Below are 26,621 nucleotides of genomic sequence, written 5' to 3'. Positions count from 1 at the left end.
AGACTTGCTAGAACAATTTTCCTATGTCTTTAGATCTGAGCCAGGAAGGGTAAAGGGGGTGTTTCACTACATCCGTACATCCCCAGGGAAGGTGGTCCATTTAAAACACTGACGGATACCAGAAACCCAAAAAGAAATAGTAATAAATGAGGTGGAGAACATGCGAATATCGGATATCATTGAGCCATGTCAGAGCCCTTGGTTTTCTCTGATTGTACTTGTCACCAAGCAAGATCAATCATGGAGGTTCTGCATTGATTTCAGAAAGGTGAACGCGGTTTTCCAATTTGACAGTTACCCTATGCCAAGGATAGACAATCTAATTGCGATTTTCCTCTCCCTGATTGATCTGACGAAGGAATACAGGCAAGTGCCTGTTAATCCAGAGGACAGGGAGAAAATAGCTTTCCCCATCCCCATTGGACTATTTCAGTTCAAAGTATTAGCCTGTGGACTACACCGGGCTCTGACTACCTTTCAAAGGTTAATGGACCAAGTCTTCCAGCCTTACTCCTCTTTTTTGTGGGGCTTATATCAATGATATAATCATTCATAGCAGGAAATGCAAAGAACATCTACATCACCTATAACTAGTCATCAGAGCCTTGAGAAAAGCCGGACTCACAGCGAATCCAAACAAACGCCACTTGGAGCAATTAGCAGTCAAGTTTCTTGGATTTTTCATTGGCAACGGGCTGGTTCAACCCCAAGGTGAGAAGGTAAAGGCTGTCTATGAAACTCCAGTGCCCATAAATATCTAAGAGCCTTTTGAGGTTTAGTGGGTTACTATAGACTATCCCCAGTTATTCTTCCATCACGTCTTGCCTCACTAATAAACTTAAGTATGTAGAACCCCAAAAGATAAAGTGGAAAGACAAGCACCAACCGTGTTTTGACAAGCTCAAGAATATTCTGTGTAGTGAACCTGTGTTGAAGGTGGCATGTAAAATGGGCAGTGTCATACCTTCAACACTAGCTCACTGGCAGGAAGTTTAGTTTGGTCACAGATCAGTCTCCATTAATATGGATGAGCCTCCACAAGGACACCAATGCACGGGTAATGCTCTCGATCTTAGACATGCAGCCCGATTGTTTCATAGTGTACTGAGAGAACCAGCAGCATTAGGGGAAGGGTATGTGATGAATATGATGGTGTCATCGCCTGATTCCCGGCTGTGACCTCCCCACATGTGGCCAGGGGATGGCAGCCACTTCCTGATCCTGACCCTGGGGGCAGTTATATGAGGGAGGATCACGTGGATAGTAGACAACCTCTGGGGAAGTGTTATGGCATCATCAGGTGAGACATGGTATCCCCTTTTTCTTCTGAGGATATCCTACCCACATCCAATGCCTTAACAGAGTATTGTTGCACCTCCACTCATTAACCTAGGAAGAGTGTTGAAAACCTTTTCATCAGATCTGTGTGAAAACCATAAAAAAACTGACTTGCCTTTGAAAACCACTAAGAACGTTTACCCAAACTTCATATGCAAGTCATCAAGCGAATACTGGGACGAGGAAGAGGGATCGAGTAATACAGATCACCCAAGGCCAACAGCACAAATTGCACTCTAGTTGTTGCGATCGCTGGCATAAACAGCAGAGGCAGCTGAAGGAGAGCTGCTGGCAGGAGAAATGTCCATCTCTTAGAAACGACCAAGAGACCGAGGGGCTAGAAGGTGTTACGCAGAGCCACCCGGTTCGTCAAGAAGGAGAAGGGAAGCTTGCCGCAAAGAATGACACTTTGCAGGGACGCCCGAAGCCGAGAGAAGATTTATGGGAGTTTGCAAGTGTTAGGAGGAAGCTTCCACCTTACTGAAGATGGGGAAGACGCCGAAGAGCCCAGCAGGAGCCGGGAAGGACAGAGAAGCCACAAAGCAGAGGCAGCGAGCAGAACGCTGAATGCTTGTTACCGTCTTCCCGTGGGAGAGACAAAATATACCAGGAATGACAGTGAGTCCTGTGAGAAGCCTGAGGGTGTTCTCACTCCTAAACCCCCTGGATCCTCTTCTCAGATGGCCAGGGGAAAGGCCATCGCTTTTGGTTCCCGACCCTGAGGATGGAGAAGCAAGAGAGGATAACCTGGGTAGAGGGTCCTTGGAGTTTGGGAGTGGAGTACCCTCAGGCAAGACATGGTATCCCCCTTTCCATAATTATAACCAACCAACCCCTCCTCCAACCTTTATGGGGTTTTGTAAGACCTCTCCCCTCCTTTTTCCCCACTCAACCTTTAAAAGTACTGGGACGAAGAAGAGGAGACTAAGAGGAATGAACACTACACTTTAATTTTACCACTCTGGAACTGGAATGAGAAAGATGCCTGTAGACTATGGTGAGAGTCAGGCATGTCCCCTTTATTGTAGTCAGGCAAACCTATTTAAGGAATCACACCTGCAAACTGTTAGGAGGTTCCCGGTGTAGAAAGAGTCAGAGGAACACTGTAGGGAGAAGAAACAGGGTGGCCTGTGGGGAGAAGACCAGCAGAGGACCAGTTTTTGTGGGAGGTAGCCGTGGTGGGACCTGTGGAGGAGCCAGGACGCCAGCCAGCAGCCAAGAGAGTGAGCCTCTGTAACATGGAAGAAGCAGCAGGAGCAGGGATATCATAGAGGGAAGCAGGATGCCATCAGCGTCCGTCCAGATGCGGCAGAGCTATCACAGTGTGCAAGGCAAGCCCATATGTGAACGGGACTTGCGAAAGCTGGCTCGCCGACCACTGGAGAAGACAAAAGCAGCAGAAGCCGCTGAAGAGCAACGTCGGAGACTGGCGAGTGTCAAGGAAAGGCACTGGCTAACCGGGGTGTTCGTAGAGGGCTGTGATTGAGGTAACATTTACCGAACTGAGCGAAAGGATGACTTTAAACTGGATGAATGCACATGAATTACCAAACTGATCGGAAACCTGAAATTGAACAAAGTGAATGCATATTAAGTACTGAATTGAACGGAAACCTAAAGTTCTTGAATGCTAAACCGATTGGATAGTTGGAATTAAGGAATAGTGCGCTCAAAAATGTTATTGTCCCGATCGATCAGGCAAGTCGTTATAAGCATACGTTGATCAATTGTAAAAATAATTCCTATGCATCTAGCCTTAGTTTTCCTCACTTTTACAAATGCGAAATCAAGCAGCGGGCATGGCCATCTTGTGCTAATCTTATCCGTTGCTGCATCGCCCTAAGTTGAACTGCTCTCGCAGCACTAAATCATATCGCCCGCCCTGAAGCTGACATCAGTATTCCTAGCAATATTTCCCCACCTATTTTCATGATGTTAGTGGGCAGCACAGCAAAACGCGCCCAGTCATCACCTACGTATGGCAGAACCCGGAATATCAACACAGACATCCTCTCACAGCACAGCGCGTCCCAAATCAGATAGAAAATACTATTTATAAAGGAAACACCAATACTCTGGATTTTATAATGTGCTTTTATTTCACAATAAACGCTCCGAGAACATCTGCCAATTTCAATTATGAACCACATTTTTAATTTCGTTCTGTTCGAGCATCAAATCTTTATCATGAGGCACACGGTGTTCCTTTCGGAAGAAGAAGCGCATTCGACGCACCTTGAATCACAAGGCTTTGGCATCAGCTTCTTGCTAGACCACCGCAAAAGATGACAGGTTGCTCCTTGTTGCTCGTACTGCCAAAGGGCATATCGGTCCCGGGCGATCGTCCAAAATCAGCGTAACCGTGATCCATCCGTTTATGTGTATCTGCTACTGCCTGTCGAAGAAACCATCACTCTGCATCTGGAAACGATGACAATCGCAGAAAGGAAGAATATGGCTGTGTAGAAAACTTAACAAAAATATATTTCAATAGCCTTTCTTTATTCAAATGTATCCATTTACCCTTTAATTCTGCATCGTGTGAAACCTAATAATGAACACAAACCAGAAACAATAGAAACACAGAGAAAACATTGTGGAAAATTGGAGTCTACGATGTGCTTAAGAGGTTAGTGCTGTGGAGTATGTTTAGCTCCCAATGGGATGCGGAAGCCGACGGAAGAATTCGAACAACACATAGACAGCATTATAATGGAATATTATCAACAAACCTGGTGGTCGGTGGAACCCGGGGGAACCCAGACGTGGACTCCATGCTCACTGTGCTCAGAGAGGCACAGCTCCACCTCACTGATGAAGCACAACAAGGCTGAAACACGTGTTTGGGGTTGCTGTAGGTACTCTGCTTCAGAAGGGAATTGCCATAGCATTTCGGTGCTGGACTGCCCATGTGCCCGAGACAAAGACAAATACATACAGGTTGTGTTTGTGTGTCGTCAAAATATGCCCCAACCAACAACCCATTACAATGTAAGCAAGCAATATCGGTCAGAAAATGAAACCTTGACTCGTTCGTCTATAAATTCGTCTTCAGTAAAACGTACATTATATTTGGTATTTCCATTCTCTTGGCGTAACGCAGAGTGTCCGCTCAGATCAACCGTTTTCATGAAATTAAATTACATGTTCCTTTGTCGAGTTTTAAAATAGTGAACCTTATCATTTCTGTGGGTATTACACACCTCCCGTCCTTTAATCCATAGCGAATCCTCCCTTTCTTCCAAGGACGAACAACAATTTAACCTTCTTGTGAGCGCCTGTGCTAAATTTCGTTTTGGAAGAAGGAAATCCACAAATCAAAAACATACTGTAAAAGACGTGTCAGTGTGAACTCCCCACAAGCAACATCAAACGCAGTGACCTTCACTCTATGGGAGCGATTAAGCTGGCCGACCAACGCGGCATTTGAAATATGTTCTAAAACAAACAAATTGTTTACTGGCATCCACCAATGCTGTGCTATTGTGAATACTTTTTTACTCTATACTATATTGATAGTAATTTAGTTATTCTATGACAACAGTTCCAGTTAGGGTCCTCCCCATTGTCACGTCTGCATGCGCCCTGTTTTCGCGGAGGAATGTGCTCTACGGATAACGTTAGACACTGACAAGTCATAAATCCAAGTGCCTTTCCATCTCCACTGAACATCCTGTGCACTAACAAATGTAGTAGGAGAGGCAGTATATCCCGCCCCCCTGCACCATTCTCGTACCGGGTAAATGACATACGTTAAGGGGGGAGACATCTCTACCCCTCCTGTACCTATTTGCATCACCCATGTTTCATACAAGTGTATTAGCGCTGTGCTAATGTGTATACTTTGAACTCCATTTTGTGTCCTTCCAAACGCCATCTTTTTCTAGGCCCTCCAACACCTCTGTCAGCTCAGCACGTCTCCTGTTCTCACAGAAATGCAGCTATTCATTTTTGCAAGTAGCGATTATCGAGCCCTGACAAAACGTGCTCATCCAAGAATGTGAGACCAAGGCCTGCTCCAACCTTAGTGCCCCATCCATCTCTGCTGACCGACTCATGCCCTCTCCACCCCCTCTCTGCCAGGCCGTGGTCCCCTGAACCCATGCCCCCTATTCCCTTTGAACGCATCTGGTCACCAGACCCTACCCCCACACCACCTCCAATTCACCTACCATATACCTAATATAGAGTGGTCATATTTTTTGTTAACTTTAACACCTATCCCCACTGTGTTTGAAATCGTAAGACTCCAAAGGCTGCAAATCAAAGATCTTCTCTTCTGATAAGGCATCCGAAGGAATGATCCTTAACACATGCCCCCATAAAAATATAGGTCAGAATGCAACTATTTCACACCAACAGCCCCCTTTCATGCAGTGTTTTGCTTACAGTCATTAGTTCTTGCATGCCAAGTTTGTTATTTAGCTTAGTCAGATAGCTGTACGTCATCTCCGTGGAACTTTGCCCGACCTTCACCCCACCGAGAGGAGCCCAGCTCACCCACGTGCGGCCTGCCGGATCTCCAAGACACCAGCCAATCCTGTGAAGCCAGTCCCTATATCTATATACGGTATCCATGTCTTCCTCCAATCCGGATATAACACTATGCGCACCTATTGGGAAACATCAGAAGTGAAGTTTCGAGAACTTATAATGTACTGTTCTTGTAATGTTCGGCAGAGCGCTCTCAGGCAGCAGAGTTCTTTGCTCCATTTATTTACTTATATAAAATTTGGTTCCCTTGCAATTACTCTCCTGTTCTCATTCCCTAGTGGGGCACGTATTTATTCTGTCTATTTCGACACGTGCATACTAAGGCAACTGCAGACCCTGCAGTTGCTTTCATGCTGATATCCATCTGACCCTCCCGCGCCCTGATCAGTGAAGGATCCACTAGAGCTGGCTGAAAGCGGGAAGGGGGAAAACACAGAGTTACGCTGGAACACTCTATGATATCCTAAAACAGGCACTTCTTGCAAAGACAAGTTGGCAAAGAGGATACATTTGAAAAGACAATTTGGACGCTATGGCCACCTATGTTGAGCTTTACAGACACCAATCAACCACAGACATGCATGTTATCGTTCGAGATATAAATGAATGATTCATAAACTGGATTAAATGGGCATAACTAAATACTTTTTAATACTTTTAATAGCTTTGAAAATCGAGTTTAATAGCATTCCATTGTTCATGTACAAACATTGCGGAACATACATCCCGCTGCTAATCATTTATACCGGGAAGCCAACTATTCAACAAGGTCCGCTTTTGGTGGACAGGGCTGGTTTGCAATGTTTTGTGGCAATGTATGTGTCCTAGGAACAAAATCAGGATCGATTCCATGAGTATGCATGGGCAACACAGTCAAGTGAGATCTTTCACAAAATCGAATTCCATTTCCTGGTATATTGGCTTGGCACCCCATTTTTTACTTCGTTTTGCAAAGGCCATTGTGTAAAGAAGCCTTCCAAAGTTTCCTGCAGTTCTCGATTGTTCTCTGCTTAGATTCTCGTTATGCGCTAATACGGCTAGTAGTGTTCTAGATTGCATACCATCTATGCCGAAATGCAAACTTTTGGGTCTGTACTTTTGGCACATTTTGTGGAACACCTCCAAATCTCCGGTGTGACAGAATTCTGTGAGTCCCTTCAGGTCTCTTGAAAGAGTTTTTATCAAACATGATATCTCAAGAGCTTTCTGTGGAGGTGAAGATGGAACCAACCACTTCTTCTTGCTTTCCTGCTCCTCCGATAAAGGTCCATGTCCACATTCGTGAAAATGTTGTCCATGAGTGAACGTTGGAACAGTGGTGCATCAATGAGCACAATTTGTCAAGTAGAATTTGGAGCTCCACCAAAGATGGTCAAGTAGAATTTGGAGCTCCACCAAAGATGGTTGCTGAGAGACGGAGACCACTGTAAAATATTTTCTGAACCCTTTTTTTTACCAGCAGCTGTGATTTTTTTTATTGACTGATTTGGCAACGTGCCATGCATCAAATTGATGGCGAATGTTTGGAAACTGCTCTTGCATGGCCTTGGCTATTGAAACATTTCTGTCAGTGGCTATGAGGTCTATTTGCATTCCCCTCAATTGAAGATGTTCGAGGGATTTTATGAAACTATGTTTCTCCATGGCCACTGAGGATTTACATTGGGACACCTGCACGATCTTCAAACTTTTTTTAGTTTCCATGTCCTGAAAGTGGTATGTGCAGTACTTTGCTGAAAATCCGGGGCTGTCACAATGTCCATCGCCAGCTAGCCTGAACTGTTTGCCAGAGAATGTGCTTTCAATTGACATTTGTTCAATTTTCCAGGCTTGAGCAATAGCGGAGAATAAGAATTCTCTTTGATATTTATAGTACTGCATTTTAGCAAGGAACTGAAGTCCCACAAATTGACAGAAACTGGACAACTTGAGGCTGATGGCACAAACTGGGACAACTTACTAAAAGCCGAGCCACTGAAAAGTAAAGCTGCTGAACACAGTAGATTTCCGCTGGCACTTTGCACAGCATCGGTTCAGGAGACCATGAAAAGGAATCATGGAGGTGGACACAGGTGGCTTGGATTTTCAGGTTAGTGCCTTGTAATACACGAGTCACATTCACCAATGGCTGTCCGCATATTGTCCCCCTCACTGGATGGACACATTTCAGCATCAGTATAATCTCTTCGAGGCAGCCGTCGAATACAATGGCCCTCATTACGAGTTCGGCGGTAACCATGCCGCTATTGACGGCATGGCTGCCGCCGAAATCGCGTCGGGGTCCAGGTCCTCGAAATGGGGATTTACAGGGCCATTCCGAGTTTGGAAGGCCAGGTAATTCCTCCCTCCAAGGACCCGGACACGGTCCTTCCCCATTCCCATTCCAGCCCCCATAGGGCTGAATGGGAATGGGAGAGGGAGCAAACAACGGGCCATTACGTGATGGCCCGTTGTTTGCTCCCTATTCCCCTCGCGGGGCCCGGTAGCCACGCCTGGTTTTCCCAGGAGTGCATACCATGTCCCGCGAGGGGATCTCGTAATGCGGCGGTACGGAGTGAACGGCGCCGGCACCTTTTACGGCGCCGTTCACCCCGTACCGCCAGGGTCGTAATGAGGCCCAATGTATTTAGGCTCCTTTATTAGCCAATCGTCCGGCATGAATGTGGTTTGTGACTCAGCTGTGGTGGACAAATCACCCAAGCTAGACAAACTGTAGTCGAGATCTTTGGCAAGTTTCTCAGTCAATTGCGTTGAAGCTTCAGTTTCTGTTAGTTCAGCTTGTGTTATTTGCACACGAATTGGAGAAACAATCAACGTCGATTGTTTATTGGGTGGACCTTTTTTGCGGGTGTAGATTGTGTCAAGTGGTCAGCGAGGAATTCAAAAGCATATTCATTATATTCAGTTTCATCTTGTATATTTCTTACATTGTAGCAATGGTCCAACAACACTTTGCTTGCTTCGCCGGTCACATTCAATTCAGTTTCTGGCCATTGGACATTAGAATCTCGAGTCTGCTTATTGACTGGACCACGCTGTGCCTCAAATAGTAGTTGCTCCATGGTGAAATCTGTTTGGCAAGCAGCATCTTTGGTTTCATTTGTTGTCTGTGTCTTTATCATTCTTTTCCTTCTGAGCCTCTAGGAGATGGGTTGTAAAAACATGGTCAATGTAAAACACACATACAGTAGATAGCACTTAAAACATGTTATGAAGAAAACACCAGCCCAAAACACTTCTAGAAAACGAAATTGTTTGTTAGTTACCCTTGTTTTCTTGATTTTGTGTGAAATTGTGGTCTTCTCTGTAACAACCACACCAGCAAGCTGGTCCACCACCTCTGATCCATGTGCCTCCTCTTCTAATTCCACACCTTGTATACATTTCTTGAATAGAATGTTCATTAAAAAAAACAAATTCAATCGTATTGGAAATGAAAATCTTTCATCGCACACATCGCTTACATACATACCATTGCAAACAGTGTACGTCATTTAGTCAAAATATACATTTTGAATTTCACCGGATTGATGGCAAGTGTACTCGATCAGAGATCACCGTGCAAAACATACTGATTCTAATGTTGCCCTCAAACATTTTGCAATGTATTCTGCATTAGGGAGGAAGTGTATCGTTAGAACGGAAATCATAAAAGTTTGAAACACTGGACGTTTATATGAATGTCACTGTCTAATAGTATCTTATGTAGATTTACTTTCTTTCATTCAAGGAAATGGTCAGTACGCATACCTCATACTCTGGACCAGCTCCAAAGGATGATGTAATTGTAGTCGAAGTACCAGCATCTCCCTGTAACACAGTACTTGTTTTAGTATGGATGCAAACAGGGAAATGGAACAGAGACAATGGTAAATATAAAGAGAAACACAAAGAAGTTGAAGGTGGGCACCACGTCCTGTTACTGTAGTTATAATCAATCGTAATTCATTTAGTATTCATTGATCAAGTTTTAGCCTGGGGCTACCAGTCTGATGAAGGTCCTATGGCATAAGGACCAAAATATGTGATTTTGTTTCTTGTTTCTTTTTCTTTCCTCTCTTACAAATACTACTATACCGTTGGAACGCATCTTGGAATTGGTATGTGTGCTCATATACGTTTGATTTTGAATTGATTGTGCAATGACTGTTCCTGCATTGTGTTGAATTATTGTTTTGTAACGGCGATAGATTGGGCATATCAAAATCATTGTACGGCCCTGACGAAGGTTAAATTAACCAAAATGCATTGGCTAACGTACACAATATTATAGCCAGTATCTTTAAGCCCATCCACTTCGAATATGAGAATGAATATTCAGGAGTGATAAGAACAATAATCGATGTGCAATAAATATTACATTTTTTTGAGAAAATGACGGACTAGGTCTATATTGAATTTTTACGTAAATACAGTAATTACAGCACGGAATTGGAAGGTCCCTACTATAAGGGCAAGCTGAGAGCACCAGTTTTAATAGAGTTATTCCACTCTATTTTTCTTTTTTCAAATATAAAGAGAAACCCATAAATTACACAGTGTAAACAACAGACAGGATACATAAACGATTTCATAGTATTTTAAATTCCAAGCACAATACATTCTAGTAATTGAAAAGTGAAATAAAATTACCTTGATAGGCGCTTGAAGTTGTAGTTGACTCCGGAAAAGAAATGGATGCAGAATCTTGCTCCTTCATTTTCAGTGCATTGTCACGAGGTGGTAAAAGGGAAAATTAGATATGCATTAGATATGTGGGAAGATCCAACTGTTGATAATATGAACTTCTGCAAGTCTGTAGGGCTCACCATTGGTATACTGGACATGTCGGTGGTTTCGTCACTTGCAAGGGTCTGTGCTTCCGTCAGTATGCTCTCCTAAAAAATTGACATGTCAAGCAACCGATTACAAAAAGATTATGCTTCTTTTGAAGGGCACTATGGCATTGTTTTCTATGGTCATAATTACTTTCTATGATGCTCCATAAACAGGGACAGATGTGTAGTAAAATGTGTTATAGTTAAAAAGTAATACAATCTGGTCATTATGCAAACTTTAGTAAGACACATCTACACCGAAAGCACCAATCCGTTCATGTAGTTACCATGTTCAGTACCCCACCGCCTACATCAAATTCATAATCCGCGACTCACCTGAGGCAATGTGTGCAAAAATAGAGTTGGAATTGCATTTGGAAGCAATTTACGAGACGTTTTGAGCTTTTTTGTGTACTGTGATTGGTCGTACATATCCAGGGTAAAGTGCAGGCTGCAGATGCGGAATCGATTGGCCCTCAAGTCTCCCAAGACAGCATTCGCTCTACTTTCAAACTCGTCCACTGGAAAACCACAATGTCAAACCCATTTTCCTATTAAATCAATATTCCTCAGGAATGTATGCATGATTGTGCCCTTACTTTTGACATGGCTCCAAGAACAGCAACCGAAAACCATACAAGCAGGCATTCTTGAAAAATCTATAAGATCTGTATAAAAAAAGTACACATAATTACAAAAGAATTCTACTGAATGCATGAGATTAATGGAATGATATCAATGTTTTCTATGCAATGTTTGTTTTGGTCAAAGAAGCAAAACCTGTATAGCGTAGTCGAATACTACAGACATACAGAATTGGCATACATACAGAATTGGTTGATATGGCGCAAATCGTAACGGGTTACTCATCCATTGAATGTACTTTCCTGCATCAAAAGGAAACATGGTTATAGACATTGTCCGAGAAAGATGCGATTCAATCACAATTGACACTGATGAAATTTGCTCTATATCGAGATCAGAACACTTTAAACAGTAGACAATCGTAAAGTCATTGAGATGAATGAACATTACACTACTGGGTACATTTGTTCGAAATAAGATAGAAATTTTGAAATCAGAAAGAGATGATTATAGTGAAGTTAATAGTTGATCTGCCCTTACCTTGACTAACAAACAATTATATTCGGCAAGCAGGGTAGTTAGTAGCAGGAGAACAGGTAGCACGATCAAGAGTTGACTTCCAGTGCTCACAGATGTTCACAGGTAGCACGATCAGGAGTTGACTTCCAGTGCTCACAGATGTTCTCAGGATAAATATCAAGGGGTTTATAAAGAATTAGAAATGTGGCTGTGAATGTGAATGAGTGACATGTTTCTGGCACGGTCTGATTGAGGGGAGCCTGGAGACACTGTGTCTGGCTAGGCCATGTGAACAATGGCTGCTGCACGGAAGATACCTATGAAGTGTATATGGTGTTTGACACCTCAGCTGTTCCTACCCTGCCAGCCCCCTTGGGAGGGCACGGCCACAGTTGCAAACTGCCATTGATACTGTAGGGAGGATGGATGGGCATGAGGCATGCAGAAAAGGGCCCGGCACACTGCTGAATGGAGACAAACCTATGTGGATTGCAGGGGCGCGGTCTGATTGAGGGAAGCCTGGAGACACTGGGTCTGGGGAGGCCATGTGTACAATGGCCGCTGTGTGGAAGATATTTTAAGTTCTCTAATATTCGGAAAATCTTAAGACAACAATTTCAAATTTGTGGAGTACAAGGGGCATGGCCCTTTAGCAAATTACCAGCGGCATCTGCGCCAAATCCTGGTAAGCTTTCATAGTGAAGCCTGCAGTTACGCACCTGCAGCGTCATACACAAATCCTACATGTGTGTGAGAGGCTTATGGTCAATGTGGAATCATTTCTCACTTTGCCGTCTGGCGGGTGGGCCCTACTAAGGGACAGTGGCTGTATCTAAGTGCCTTGTTGGGTCTCGAGGCTGCATAGGTTGTGTGGTTGCAGTCTGGGGTTTGTTGGTGCTATGGAAGTATGTGTTGCATTGTGATTTGCATTTAAATTACTGAGAACTCCTACAGTATCTTCCCCCTCTTTTTCTTTGTCCTCCTCCCCTGCCTTACCTTCTAATGCCCTTTGGTGATACAATTGATAGCAGTCACTGTGGCAGGCCAAACCTGATACAGTCACTTTCCTTTGTTCTAACCTCATTATTTTTTCGGTTTATTTTTCAATTTCTGCACCTCAGTTCTCAACTTGTGATTTGTGTCCTTCAAACCCATCATTCTTGATTTCCTAACCAGTTTTGCAGCTTTCCCAAACAAATCCAGGAATATTTCCTATTGTTCTGGGGCTATTTGTTTTAAAATATTTGGCCAAATCAACGTACCTTCCACTTATACTCCTGTGTTATGGAGCTCCACTTCTCATAATATTAACATGCACTTGGGTGTTTGTAGTTGTACATACAGTGCACTAGAAAGCCATTTTCAGGAAAACTGCGTTCTTCTGAACCTCCTTTTCCTTTTCTGTATTTTTCCCCAGCGGCCTTGAACAGACATTTTACTAAGTAGGTTCACTTGAATACAATTTCTACACTAGACCCTTAAGCACACGACTAATAACACAATATAAAGGATGCCCCTTTCCAGTTACTTATTTCTTTTCAATTAGGTTCTCTCATTCTCATAGAGCTTTCTGTATAAAACAGATTTTCTTTTGGTTTCTGCCCTCTGCTACATCTTACATTTGGCTTCCCAACCTTATTCATTCTTGGCTTCCCACGATTATGAATTCTTATCCTTTCATTTTTCACTACTGCGTCATACACATTTTTGTCCCATTCTCACTCAATCGTCCATATTTTCCCCACTGACTCTGTCCCGCTGCTATTTAAATTAAATAAAAGGGCTATCATGCAGCCCAAGAAGTGACAAGGTCAACGGCTGGCCTTCACTCGGAACCCCTTTAGAGGTTTCAACCTGGCTCTCTACCTATATTTTATGCGTACAGTAGGGCTGAAGAGGAAATTGTCTGTTACTTCTGTTACCGCTCCAGATGGGCATGATGAATCCAAGTCATACCACCAAAAGTAGAAACCCACCCAAAAAAAGTCAAGGCAACCAAGGCATTGGCATCAGAGTTGTTTTTTTTTCCAAATAGCTGTGCATAAATGAACATAACTAGAAAAGTAAACCCATCCCAACAATGAGGACCCCAAGCACAGACTTCTCAGGGTTTTCATAGGGTTTTACACATTGAGGTTCACACAGAAAACAGTAAGATACATTAGTAGATTACATTAACAATGAACTTGCTAACAGAACACCCTCCAACCTTGAGGGTCATGATGGAACAGCACCATGCCAGGCCTATACAATTCCACTCTAACTAGCCACGTGATACAATCACCGGCAAGAGCAGATCACTCCATCATATGTAACAAGCCCCGTCTTGTGACTAGCAACCGTAAATCCCTTTGTTCAGTTCTCAGGCATGAACACTTGACATGGGCACTTGTGAAAATGCCTCTTACATCAAAATAAGAACTCTTTTGTTCCACACAGGCTGATACCATGTGCAGTAAATACCAATAATTATTTTCACAAAAAAAGGTAGGAAAAGGTTTACAAACACTCTGTCACTTACTTCTGGTAGGTCTGTAAGCTGGTTCCTAGAGAGATAAAGCTTATTTAGGCTGGTCAAATATCCCAATTCTTCTGGAAGTGATTTAAGTTGATTGTTTGCTAGGTGGAGTTCAAAAAGGCTTCGCAGTAGGCCTATCTGTTTGGGAAGGCTTTCCAGTTGATTGTTGTTTAAGCTCAAATGTCCAAGATTTTGTAAACTGGAACAGAAAAAGCAAGGCGGTGAGTAGGAAGTTTATTGTGTAAAGCACTTGCTAAAGGCACAGCAATTCATGCACGTGTTTGCAACCTTCAAAAATGCGACACTTAGTACTGCAGACAGGTTCTCTAACTGAAAGCACATTTTCATGTAATTCGTACATCTTTAACCAGTCTTTCACTACTCTTTCACTACTAAGACCATTGCAACTCACACTTGAATAAGCACATCACAAATGGGGCTGATTTCTAATATTAGCATCCAGGGCAGGGGAGCCAACCAATCAAGCTGCTCGGAATCACAGGCTGAATTCCAGGATTTCAGCCTACGTTTCCGAGCAGCCGGATAGCTGCATCTCCCGTTTCTCCTCTCTGCCCCCCCATCTTCAGCCTATCTTTCCGTAACTTCCACTCTGATTTTCTGATCCCATCCCACCCCCGTGCCCCACTTACTCAGCCGCTCTGTGTCCTAGCCAGCCATCATGGATATGGAAGAGGGGCTCTGTATCCAGCTCCAGAGCAATCTTCTTGGGTAGGTATTTTGTTTGAAGGAACGGGACGCCATGAGGCACTGAGGTTGAAGTTGAGGGAGAAGCACAGTCTGTGGAGAGAGTGACAGGTGCTGTCCAGATGTTCCAGAGCCTGCTCAGGTGAATGGGCTCTGATCAGCCAATCGTCCAGGTAGGGGTAGATGTGAACATCCCTCCCCCTGTAGATTCGCTGCCACCACCACCATCAGCTTGGTGAATACCATTGGGCGGAGGTCAGCCAGAATGGCAGTACTCGAAACTGATAGTGAGAATGTTACGCTCACCTGGTCTCTGCGGAAAGGTCCGTAACCTTTCCAGTCAATGATCGAAACACCTTGGAGTCCAGGATGGATTTGACTTCATATTCTGGTTCTCCATCTATTACTTCGGGCTCTGGCGGCGAACTAAGCCGTGTATTGGACTTCATTGGTTTGAGGAGAGAGACATGAAATATGGGGTGAATTTTCATGTGAGATGGTAACTCCAATTTCATGGCGACAGGATTGATTATGGACGTTATAGTATAAAGGCCAGGTATCTTGGGCGGAAAGCTCTTAGCCCCTTCAGGGGAATATATTTGGATGCTAACCACACCTTTTCTCCAATCTGGTAGGCGGGAGCTTCCTTCCGATGTTGATCAGCAAACAGTTTTTGTCTTTCCTTAGCCTTGGTCAGATGCTCTGTCGCCTCGTTAAGAACCTGAGTGATGGTTTTATGCACTTTTTATGGCTGGCATTTCCAGGGTATCGGGTGGATCAAATACTGATGTCCTCGGATGTCTTCCGTGCACAGTGTAGAATGGAGTTGGCCCTGTGCTTGTGTGAACTGAGTTGTTGTATCCATACTCAGCTATCCAGAGTATATTTTTCTAAGAATCCTCGGACTGTTGCAACATACACCTGAGATATTGCTCTAAAGTTTGGTTGGTTCGTTCAGTTTGCCCATCAGTTTGAGGGTGATGGCTTGTGGACAACTGGAAATCGATTTTGGCAATCGTACAACACTTTCTCCAAAAAGGCAGAAACAAATTACATTCCGCAATCAGATACTAATATTGATGGAAATCCATGTAATCGAACTATTTGCTCTAGGAACACAGAAGCGAGAGTTGATGCAGTTGGGAGTCCCTTCACAGGGATGAAATGGGCCATTTTGGAGAACAAATCCACAACGACTAATATGGTGTTGTATCCACTGCAGGGTAGGAAAATCTGTGATGCAGCCGATCGACAGGGTATGCCAAGGTGCTGGCGGTACTGTTAGGGGATGTAGTAAGCCAGCAGGGTTCTGTTTCTGAGATTTGTGTTGTGCACAGACACTGCAGGTTTCAATAAATTGGTTGATGTCTTTTCGCCAGGTTGGCCACCAGTAGTTTGGTTTTATCTTAGCCTGAGTTTTGGCTATACCTGGGTGTCCTTCCACTAATGAATCGTGGCAATTTGTGTTGATTTGCTTTTGCAGTTCTTGGTCTTGGACATATGATCGTCCTTGGAAATACAGTAGATTGTCTTCGATGGTGTACTGGTCACCTTTTAACAGCCATTCCTGTTGTGTTGATTGATCCATCGGGGATTACAAACTGGTTCTTTGGTCATCCACACACGTGGTGGCAGCTATTCTGGTTTGAAACCTTTCCTCAGGAATTATGGCCACGGGGTCGGATGCTGTAAAATCCTCTTTTTCTTCACTCATGCGTGATAGAGCGTCTGCTTTCCCATTGCACACTCCAGGTCTATAAGTGATAATAAAATAGTATTCAGTGAAAAAGAAAGCCCAACGAAGTTGACGCGAGGATTGTGCTTTGGCGGTTTTCAAGTATTGCAAGTTACGGTGGTCCGTGATGACAATGACCGTATGTCTCGTCCCAAGAAGGTAATGTCTCCAGGTCTTGAATGCTGCTTTAATTGCCAGTAAAGCCTTATCTGTGATTGCGTAGTTCAACTCGGGGGCTGAAAATTTGCAGGGCCAGAATGCGACAGGGTGTTGTTGTCCTGTTTCAGGTTCTCGTTGTGACAATACTGCTCCCATGGCTATTTTTGAAGCATCTGTCTCAACTATGTAAGGTAGGTCTGGTCGTGGGTGTCGAAGGACTGGTGCTGCAGTGAATGCTAGTTTCAACTTCTGGAAGGCTTCTTCGGCTTCTGTCGACCAATGCAACTTTTGATTTTTCTTTACCAAGCAGGTAATTGGAGGTACAATTTGTGAAAACCCAGGTATAAACCGACGGTAAAAGTTGGCGAATCCGAGCACGCTTTGCACTCCTTTCGTGGATGTTGGTGAGGACCATTGGAGGATTGCATCCACCTTTCGTGTTACCATATGTACGCCTTGTGGTGTGAGCATGAAACGGAGAAACTCGACCTCGGTTACATGGAAAACATTTTTTCCAACTTGGCATACAATTGGTGTTGTCGAAGCTTCTCTAAGACTGCTCGGACATGGCCTACATGTTCTTCCATGGAATTTGAGTAGATAAGAATGTCATCAATGTAAACAAGAGCGCAAACGTCCAGTAGTTCACGGAGTACATAATTCATAAAGAATTAGAACGCTGCGGGGGCATTACATAGCCCGAAGGGCATGACCTGGTATTCAAAAAGGCCGTACTTCGTGCGGAAGGCTGTTTTCCACTCGTCTCCGTCTTTTACTCTTACAAGATGGTATGCTCCTCTTAAATCCAGTTTTGTGTAGATTTGAGCATGCTTCACTTGGTCCAGGAGCTCTGGTATAAGTGGCAAAGGATATTGATTTTTTACTGTGATCTGATTGATGGCTCTATAGTCGATGCAAGTTCTTAAGTCCCACTCCTTTTTAGGCACGAACAATAAGGGCGAGGAGGCAGGAGACGGGCGAATGAAACCGTTCGCCAGGTACTGATCCAGGTAAGCTCTAAGATGCTGATTTTCATGTTCTGTCAGAGCATAAATTCGGCTGCAAGGGATCTGGGCTCCGGGTACAAGATCTATTTGACAATCGTAGGGTCTGTGCGGGGGCAGAACGTTGGCTTGCTCTTTTTTGAAGACATCCTGGTAATCTTGGTATTCAAGCGGTAAGGAGCTGATGAGGCCCAACACGATTCCTTTCTTCAGTTTCAGGTTGGTGTAATCTTTTTTGTAAAATGTGTCGGCACAATCATGAGGTCAGAACTCATTTTTGCCAGTCGATCCTAGGATTGTGGGTCTCCAGCCAGGGCATTCTAAATATCATCTGGAACTGAGGGGCACCGATGAAATCGAAAGTAATGTCCTCTTGATGCCTGTCCTGACACAGAAGCTTGACTTTCTCTGTGTATTGTGTCACCGGGCCAGATGATAGCTGAGAACCATCCACAGCAGTGACGTTTTCCGATTTCTGCTTCTGTTGGAGAGGAAGGCCTAGTCAGAGAGCCAAATCTTGGTCAATGTAGTTACCCACAGCTCCACAATCAATATATGTCTTCAAGGCATGTATTTTTGATGGTTGCTTGTGATTCACCAAAAACACTGGAAGGACTAGATGTGAGGTCTGTACGGATTCCATTTTCATGCTCGACAAGCGGACCCCTGCACTTGCCGGGCATTGGCGTTTCCCGAGTCCTGTTCTTCTTCTTCATCAGTTTTGTCTGGTGCCCCAACCGTTTTTTTGGGTGGTTTTACTGGGCACTCACGGAGGAAGTGACCGGCTCGTCCACAATATAAGCAAAGCTGTTGTTGTCTTCTTTTTTCCCTTTCTGCTTTGGGAAGGGGACTTCGTAATCCACCAATTTGCATTGGCTCAGACTGTTGTTGAGGTTTAGTCTGATTCTCACGAGGTCGTACGTAAACTGACCGTCCCTCTGATCTAGCTTGATCCATTTTCCGATTCTGCAAACTACGATCGAGTTGCACCGTCAGGTCTATGTAGTCCGCACACCTCTCAGGGGGATTCACCACTTGCGCCAACACATCCTTAAGTTCTCTACATAACCCTCTGTAAAAGAGTGTAGTCCTCTTCTCTTCTGGCCAGTTGAGACGATTGAAGGTTGCAATATAGGTTAATAGATCTTGACTCCCTTGTCTGAGTGACAACAACTCATTGTCCAGAGCTTGTCCTTGAGTATGACGGGCAAACAATTTCTCCATCTCATGTTGGAAATTCCCAAAGTTCCGGAGTAAAAGGGTCATCTTGATTTACCAAAGATATAGACCAGTCTGCCGCACTACCTCCTAAATACGAGAGTACAAACGCCACTTTGGCTTGGTCATTAGGAAAGGCTCCTGGTCTGCACAAGAAATGAAGGCGACATTGGTTCATAAATACAGCGAACTTGTTTGGGTCGCTGATGAAGCGTTCAGGAGAGGCTAGAGGCACTGCTCCTGGAAGAACCATCTGAACCAGTGTTGATTGTTGTAGTGTGGAAGAATGAGAAGAATGGGTCACTCCAGGCAGTGGAACCTGTCCTGCTTGTGCTTGTAGCATTTGTCTTGACAATTTGTCAGTTCTTTCTCGAGTTACAATAAGATCCCTCCGTAATGCTTTGGTTTCCTGTCTTGAAGCATGTACTTCAGCCCGTAATTCCCCTAGTAAAAGGGCTAACTGCTGAAGTTTCCATATCGCCCAGGCAGAGAGCATTAGAGGCTTTGCGTTCTGTTACGCGCACCTGGTCTCTGTGGTGGCATTGGGGCACGGTTGCAGCCCTCCCTGAACTTGAATCACCCCCTTCAGGCCTCTCCCTCAGTAGAAAAGCTTTGAGCGGTGGTACGTGGTGATACTGCTCCTGCGTGGAGATAACAGTGTGTGAGTGCACCAATCTGTGATTGTTGTACCTATCGAACCCTTCACCCCAAAGTACGGTTTCTGTGAGCATACGCCGGTCCATAAAGCTCACCTGTGAATTATGGAAGATAAGCTCCCAGTCCTGCTACTTCTGGCAGGGGCGCATCGAATGGAATCTAGTTCCTTCACTGATCCCTGATAAGGATTAGTCCAGTCCAGCTGCGATTATGCTTCCCCTTATGATTGGTAAGTCTTTCTTGAGCTCTTGTGATGCTGTTCGTTCTGTTTAATGTCTTTATATGTTGCTCCTATTTATGCCCACAATAATGTCTCTCTTCTGTTTTCTTTCCTTAGATGGAAATGCGGCCTCAATGCAGCTGTGAGACGCGAGACGCGGCCGGATGGAAGATGGATGCTATCGCAATGTTCGACAGCAGGTAAGTTATGGTTTAAGGAAAGCATGAAGTATAGCGAAGCGCAACCTTAAACTGACAGTTTTTTTGATGTCTAACCTTGTCTTCTGTTTTTCCTTGCAGGCGCTGCTGTCGACGATGGAGCGTGTCGTGCTGCGGTGCCAAGATGAAGATATTGGCGTTCCGGAAAGTGCAAAGATGAATACTTGGTTTGCCGAAGAGATGTACAGGTAAGAACAGCTTCCCCCAGTTGGTAAGTATTCTGGCAGGAAGCAGGATGTCCAGGGAGCAGAATCTTCAAAGATAAGTCTGACCTCAGGCGACGGTGAGCGTTACGCTGCTTGCAAGTGCAGAATAACGGAAAGCATCTGTCTTGAGGATCGGGGCAGCATATATAGCTGAGATTGTGGGCACGGCCATTAAGGCCGGCTTACCAGCCACACCCTGCCACTCCTAGAGAGTGAGCACGTGCAAAGGCAATCCATTAGCAGCCACACTCAAGAATACACTTGGGGCTGCTTAGTCGATGGAATGTTCAAGGTTAATGCATCCTGCTTAATGGATAGAATGTTCAAGGTTAATGCATCAGAAGTGCTATGTCCATAATAAAAGCTTTTTGGTGTTAAATGGATGTTCTTGTTTACTTTTGTTCATGGGCCTGGGGCCAAAGGTGCCAGGACAGTGTCCACCCAGGTCTCCTGTGCATGCGACTCCTGCATGCCTGTGCCCCTGACTTCATGACCATGACAGAGAACTGACAACGGCAAATCTCTGGTACTTTCTGTACTTGAGATGGATCGGCACATGAAAATAAGTATCCTGAAGATCCAATGACACAATCCAATCCTGAAGCTGAAGGGCCTGAAGGATCTGCAAAAGAGTGACAATCTTGAACTTGTCCTTCCTGAGGAACTTGTTCAAGCATCTTAAGTCCAAGATGGGTTGCAACCCTCTATCCTTTTTCAGGATCAGAAAATAAGGAGAGTACAAGCCTTGATTGCTTTCCGCTACGGGTACCTGTTCAATTGCACCCTTCTCCAACAGTGTCTGAACTTCCTGTCAGAGGAGCGGATCTGATACTTTCAAGAACTGGCCTCTAGGGGGACAGTTTGGTGGTTTCTTCAGAAAGGGGAGGCAGTAGCCATGGGCGACAGTTTGTAGAGCCCAAGAATCTGTTGTAATGCTTCGCTATTCCTTCAAATGCTGGGCTAACCAGCCCCTCACTGCAAACAAATGCTTTAAGTCTTCAAAGTGGTTTGGGGCACTGGCCGGTGCAGAAGGCAAAGAGGCATTAGCTGGAGGAGCTCCTCTGCCCGACCGACCTCAGACACCCAGTGGATGTCTTCTCTGTCCCATTTGCGTAAGCTGACCTCTTGCTCTCCCAACAGAAGAGTAGTATTGAAATGAATGATTTCTCCATCCCATATTGGAAGACTGAGTTGGACGACTCTGTTGGGGTTGTCTAATGTCCAGACTTAGAGATTTTCCTGCTGCCTTAGACAACTGTAATTTCTCAAGGCTTTGATCTGCTTCCAAACAAATAAGACCCTTCAAATGGCATATCCAACAGTCAGAAGCAAACCCTGATGTTCTTAGCCAGGCAAAATTTCTAAGCACTGTACTAGTAGCCATAGAACGGCTAATACAGTTCGCAGTGTCCAGACCTGACTGCAAGGACTGACACATAGCATCTTTCAAGTCCTGAATAATGCTCATAAAAACCATCCCTTTCTTCACCCTCTGGGATGTGATCCGATTGCCATGGCAATTACCTCCCACAAAGTGTTGTTAAACGTTGACAGAGCACAAGTTGCATTGGCTGCCTTCAGTGCCATACCCCTTGAAGAAAAAGCTTTCTTTCCAATAGCATCAAGCCTTTTATCCTCCCTGTCTTGAGGAATCCTGGGAAAGGTTGCTCCCTTAGAAGCAGCAGTGACCGCTTGAACAACAAGGCTTTGTGGACTTGGATGTTTCGAAAGATACTCCGGATCTACTGATGAGGGTCTGTATTTCTTAATGAAGTCCTTGTGGGCTGCAGGAAAGGTGTCTGTATTTTTCCAGTCCTATTCTTGATTGCAGTATGAAAAGGAAGGACTGGGTCCTTAGCTGACCCCTTGTCCAATATATCAGTCAAGTCATCTTGTCCATACTCAACAGATGATCTACCCCAGCCTAGGTATTCTATAACCTTTGCCATTACTGATCTATAAGAAGCATCAGCATGTCCTGAGCCTTCTGGGGTTCCTAAATCAACTTCTGGGGAAGTATCCAGACCACTGGCATCCTGCACGATGTCCACAAGGTCCCTCATTCTTGATTCCTTGGATATCAGTTCCTCTGGAACACCAGGAGTGCCGTACTGTTGTCCAAAACCACAAATAGGGATTTGTTCCTCCTCCACTTCCTCATCATAAATAGAGGCCATAGACTTAAAAAAAATTCTCTTTTGTCTTGTGGTTTGTAAACCTTGTAAACTCTGATGACTTTGACACCAGTGTTCTCGACTTCGATGCCTTCGACAGTGTTGAGTGAGTCGGAGGAGGGGTATCCCTTCGAGCTGTCGAGGCCATGTGTCGCACAAGATGCTTTTCAGGTCTTCCAATCCTGCGAAAGCTTTGACAACCTGATGTCTGTTCTGTTGGGCGTGCGGTCAGCGGTTTTCATCAACACCCTGTCGGCCTTCTGTGCAATGGGGTCGGGAGTCTCTAATGCTGCCTTCTCAAACACTTCCAACATCTGCAGACAGAATTGTTCCAGCTTTGCTTTACTAGCCCCCTTCTTCGGAAAGCTTACCAGATTCCCTTCGGGCGAAGAAAACGTAGAGGACGATCTAGAGCGATGACGCCTTTTCTTGGATCTCCTTGAAGATGATGAAGAGGAATGACGAGATCTCAAACGCATAGCACGCTTAATGTGCCTCTTCACCCGGTGTGGCGATCTCTCCCTCTGCCTCTTAAATTCAGCTAATTTTTTTGTGGGCGTTACAGAAGACGACTTTGGGGATGGTTTGCACAAAGCAAGTTTCCCCTTCCTCTCCTTTAAAGCTTTTCCAGTCATAGACTGGCACGAGCCACAATCGTCAATGATGTGGCCCGACCTCAAGCACCAGAGACATGGCCGATGGTTATAGAATTATCAAACATGCCAAGGCGAAGAACGATATTTCGAGCAGCGCTGCAGAAAAACAGAACTGAGGCAATGGGTGCGGTGCGTGCCTTTTATACCAGCGTCAACATCATGCTCGATGAGAACGGAGGCCCTCGAAGGACAAAAGGTCGACGCACGGCGCCCTCTGCTGAGAAAAGTTTCTGAGCTGCAAGCAGGATATCGGAGTATATCAAAGATGAGGAATACGTGGGAGGACACAATCCATTCAAAACCAACCGAAGAGGGTATGCACAATCAACATTTGTCTTATGAGTTTTCCATTTCCTTTCTCGGACAACCCTCAATTTAAAAGTTTAGCGTGTGGGTGTGGCTAGGCGCGTCATTGATAAAGATGGCTCCATAAAAGCCTCCTACACTGTGAAGGAGAAAAAGGCATGAAACCCTTGTTAGCTAACTAATGCTGAAATAAAAGGCAGTTGTCTGCTGCGTGAGCATTGAAGCTGGTGTTCAGTGTTTCCCCGACCAATCCCTGCAGCCCGAACATCGAGTGGGATGCGACACGGGCCGCTTGACTACAACATGGCACCTTCAGGCTTGGTCCTGGCATGAAGGAGTGAGCCTTGTTCTCTGGCGGCTGAATGAATGCTCACTGCTGGATGTGCCCTTTTTCTCGCCCAGACGGCTGTCCTCCGGGAGTGGCGCTTTGATGTGAAGAGTGGGTTTGTGCCCGTAGTGTGATGGGTGGTAACGGCTGGAGACACAGCGTGAGAGCTTGAAGTCAGAAATCAGCCCGGGGACTGTGAGGTGATTGGCCCAGCTGATACCTGCTGCGACTCTCCTGCCTGCCGGGAAGCGCAGGTTTCGCCTGCCGGAAAATTCGCTCTGGACCCCCCCCCTGCACTGGTGGCTATCACCCATATCTGAGGATCCTAGCTGCATTAGCGGCAGTGAAGGGAGACTTGTCCAGAGCACAGCGGCCACACTCTGTGCGGGGCGCACAGCATTTGGGGGGGATTACATCACACTGGCTGGAATGGATGGACGCATGAGGAACCCAGTGTCATGACTATACTGGCAAGCTATAATAAGTCTTAGTCACACAGGACACGTGTCTTAGCTTCTATTTCCATGCCAGGCCCGATTGGGGGGTAGTCTTACCTCTGGCACATTCTTAACCTTAGGTGAAGTGACAGCAGCGCGAGCTACAACATCTTTACCCACCTCAATCTATAGCAGCGCCTGGATGATTTTCAGTGATCGCTCCTCCTATCGTGTGTCTGTGCGAGGTACAGGCCTATGGCTACCTGGCATTTGGCAATTGTGCAGCTCCACCAGTGCCCTCTGTGCCCCCAGAGCTGCGGGTGGCCATAGCTTTTAGGTGTGTGGCCCACTGGGTGCTGTATCCAGGGGGTGAGGAATTCAGTTCGCAACAAGGGATGAACCCTGCCATGGTGAACCTCCAGTGGAACCACGTTCTACCTCACCCGCCTCCTGTAGCCACGATGGCCAAAACACCCAAGTCAGGCAAGCAAGGAGATATCTCGATAATGTTGCAGCCTGTTGACAAGACCAAGAGCAGCGAAGTGGTGACGGCCCAGGTCCATGGGGCTGATCCGCTCCCAGCAATGCTCATGAAGATGTCCACAGAATCAGATTTGCATAATTCATTGGCGGAGATCGGCAAAGAAATCCACAAAAGCACAGAGGATCTCTCCCACAAGATACTGGCACTAGATAAGAGGGTTTCTGAAGCTGAGCAATGGGTCTCAGATGTGGAGGACCTATTATGCGAACAATCCTCTGAGATGGTTGACTGCTCTAACAGATTGGAGGCACGCTGCGATGCCCTGAAAGGTAAGCAGGAGGATGGGGAGAATCGCTCCCGCAGGAATAATATTTGGATTCGTGGTATCTCTTCAGGGGTGAGGGACAACAAACTCCCCGATTTTGTGGAGGACCACTTTCAATTCATCTTGGAGCTACCTGATGACTCAACCAGGACTTCTTCAGCACAGGACCGACTTCGCACATGTCCACTTCTTTAAACTGAAGGAACACATAATGACTGCGGCCTGGACTTTATCAACCGTCTCCTTCCGTAACATGTCACTTTCATTGGATCAAGATCTGGCTTTCGTGACTCTGGCGAAGCGAAGGGCGCTCCAATGACTGACTGAATGGTTACGCAGTAGAGAAGCTCCATTTCGCTTAGCATTGAAACCGGAGGTCTATTCAGACGCTAAAGGAAGCAGGGAGCCTGCTGAATGCTGAGGACATGGGGGGTGGGAGGGCAGTGAGCCCGAGGTGGGAAGGACAGCTCTGCGCCCAGGTCCGGAGGCCTCACAAAAATGGATGAAAGTGGGCTGGGGGAGGAAGGTGAAGGGTCCCGTCAGAAAGACTTGAGTGTCCTGCAATTGCTATGGGTGTCCTGGAAATTGGGGCTGTTTTTGCTGATAAGTGGGTCCTCTTGACCTGTGTCTAAAGTTGAGCTGTGGGGGTTGGGTAATCAAGGGGGGCAGCTGGGGCAGAGGGGTAGGTTTCGGAGTGTTTTATACCTCCCAAGTTGGAATCCCCTGTGGAATAAGAGATGTTTGATTTTTGCTCCTGTTTCAGCACTGTTAACAGTTGGGTAGGGAAGGGAAGGGTGGGGGTTGGTGTTTTTTTTGGGGGGTTATAAATGTTCCATGTTGGACTGGCGTTGGATTTATATTTCCTACGAAGGAATGTTTTGAGCAGTGATGAGGGGGTGGATACTGCTTGGTCATATGAGATGTTCTGAATGTATTTATTCATTTATTTCTATAATTTGTAAAGCACACTAAGCCCAGAGGCATCAAGGCGCTGTTGCATGGACAGGTTATAAAGGATTACACAAGATGATTTGCTACACAGGTTACACATAAATACACAAGGTTACGTACTACGCAGGTAATGAGTCTTCAATGCCATGTTCTAGAAAGAGCCAGGTTTTCAGCTGTTTACGGAAGACCCAATGCGACTGTTCAGCTCTCAAGGTCAAGGGGAGGGCATTCCAGAGTTTAGCAGAGATTACTGGGAAGCTAGTACCTCTGGCCCTAGCATGCCTGAACTTAGGCTGGAGGAGACAGTGAGTGTAGGTTGTTCTGGGTGGTCTTTGGGAGTGAGCTTTGACAATCTTCTGTGAAAGGTATGGGGGTGCCGAGTTCGAGAGGCACTTGTGGGTGATTGCCAGGGTCTTGAAAGTGATCCGATCTCTGATAGGGAGCCAGTGTATGCTTTTCCTTGCTTTATAGATGTGTTCTTTCTTCGGGATGTTAAGAGCTGCACTAAGCGCATTGTTTTGGATCACTTGCAATTGTTGTAGGTTGCGTGGTGAAATACCTGCGAAA

General features: G+C 45.3%; 1 protein-coding gene across 1 annotated transcript in view; it reads right to left on the bottom strand.

Moving 5' to 3' along the window:
• LRRC69 (leucine rich repeat containing 69) overlaps nucleotides 1-26,621 on the bottom strand; it is a 313,342-nt gene that overhangs the window by 173,109 nt on the left and 113,612 nt on the right. The window contains exon 4 of the mRNA XM_069621344.1: nucleotides 14,275-14,470. Within this exon, the coding sequence (XP_069477445.1) occupies nucleotides 14,275-14,470 (196 nt within the window). The remainder of the gene's footprint in view (nucleotides 1-14,274; nucleotides 14,471-26,621) is intronic.

The sequence above is a fragment of the Ambystoma mexicanum genome, chromosome 5q (genome assembly GCF_040938575.1).
Source record: "Ambystoma mexicanum isolate Mex_15411 chromosome 5q, UKY_AmexF1_1, whole genome shotgun sequence".
In the NCBI taxonomy this organism is placed as follows: domain Eukaryota; kingdom Metazoa; phylum Chordata; class Amphibia; order Caudata; family Ambystomatidae; genus Ambystoma; species Ambystoma mexicanum.
The sequence above is the reverse complement of the archived record's forward strand: the minus strand, read 5'-3'. Positions and strand labels throughout refer to the sequence as shown.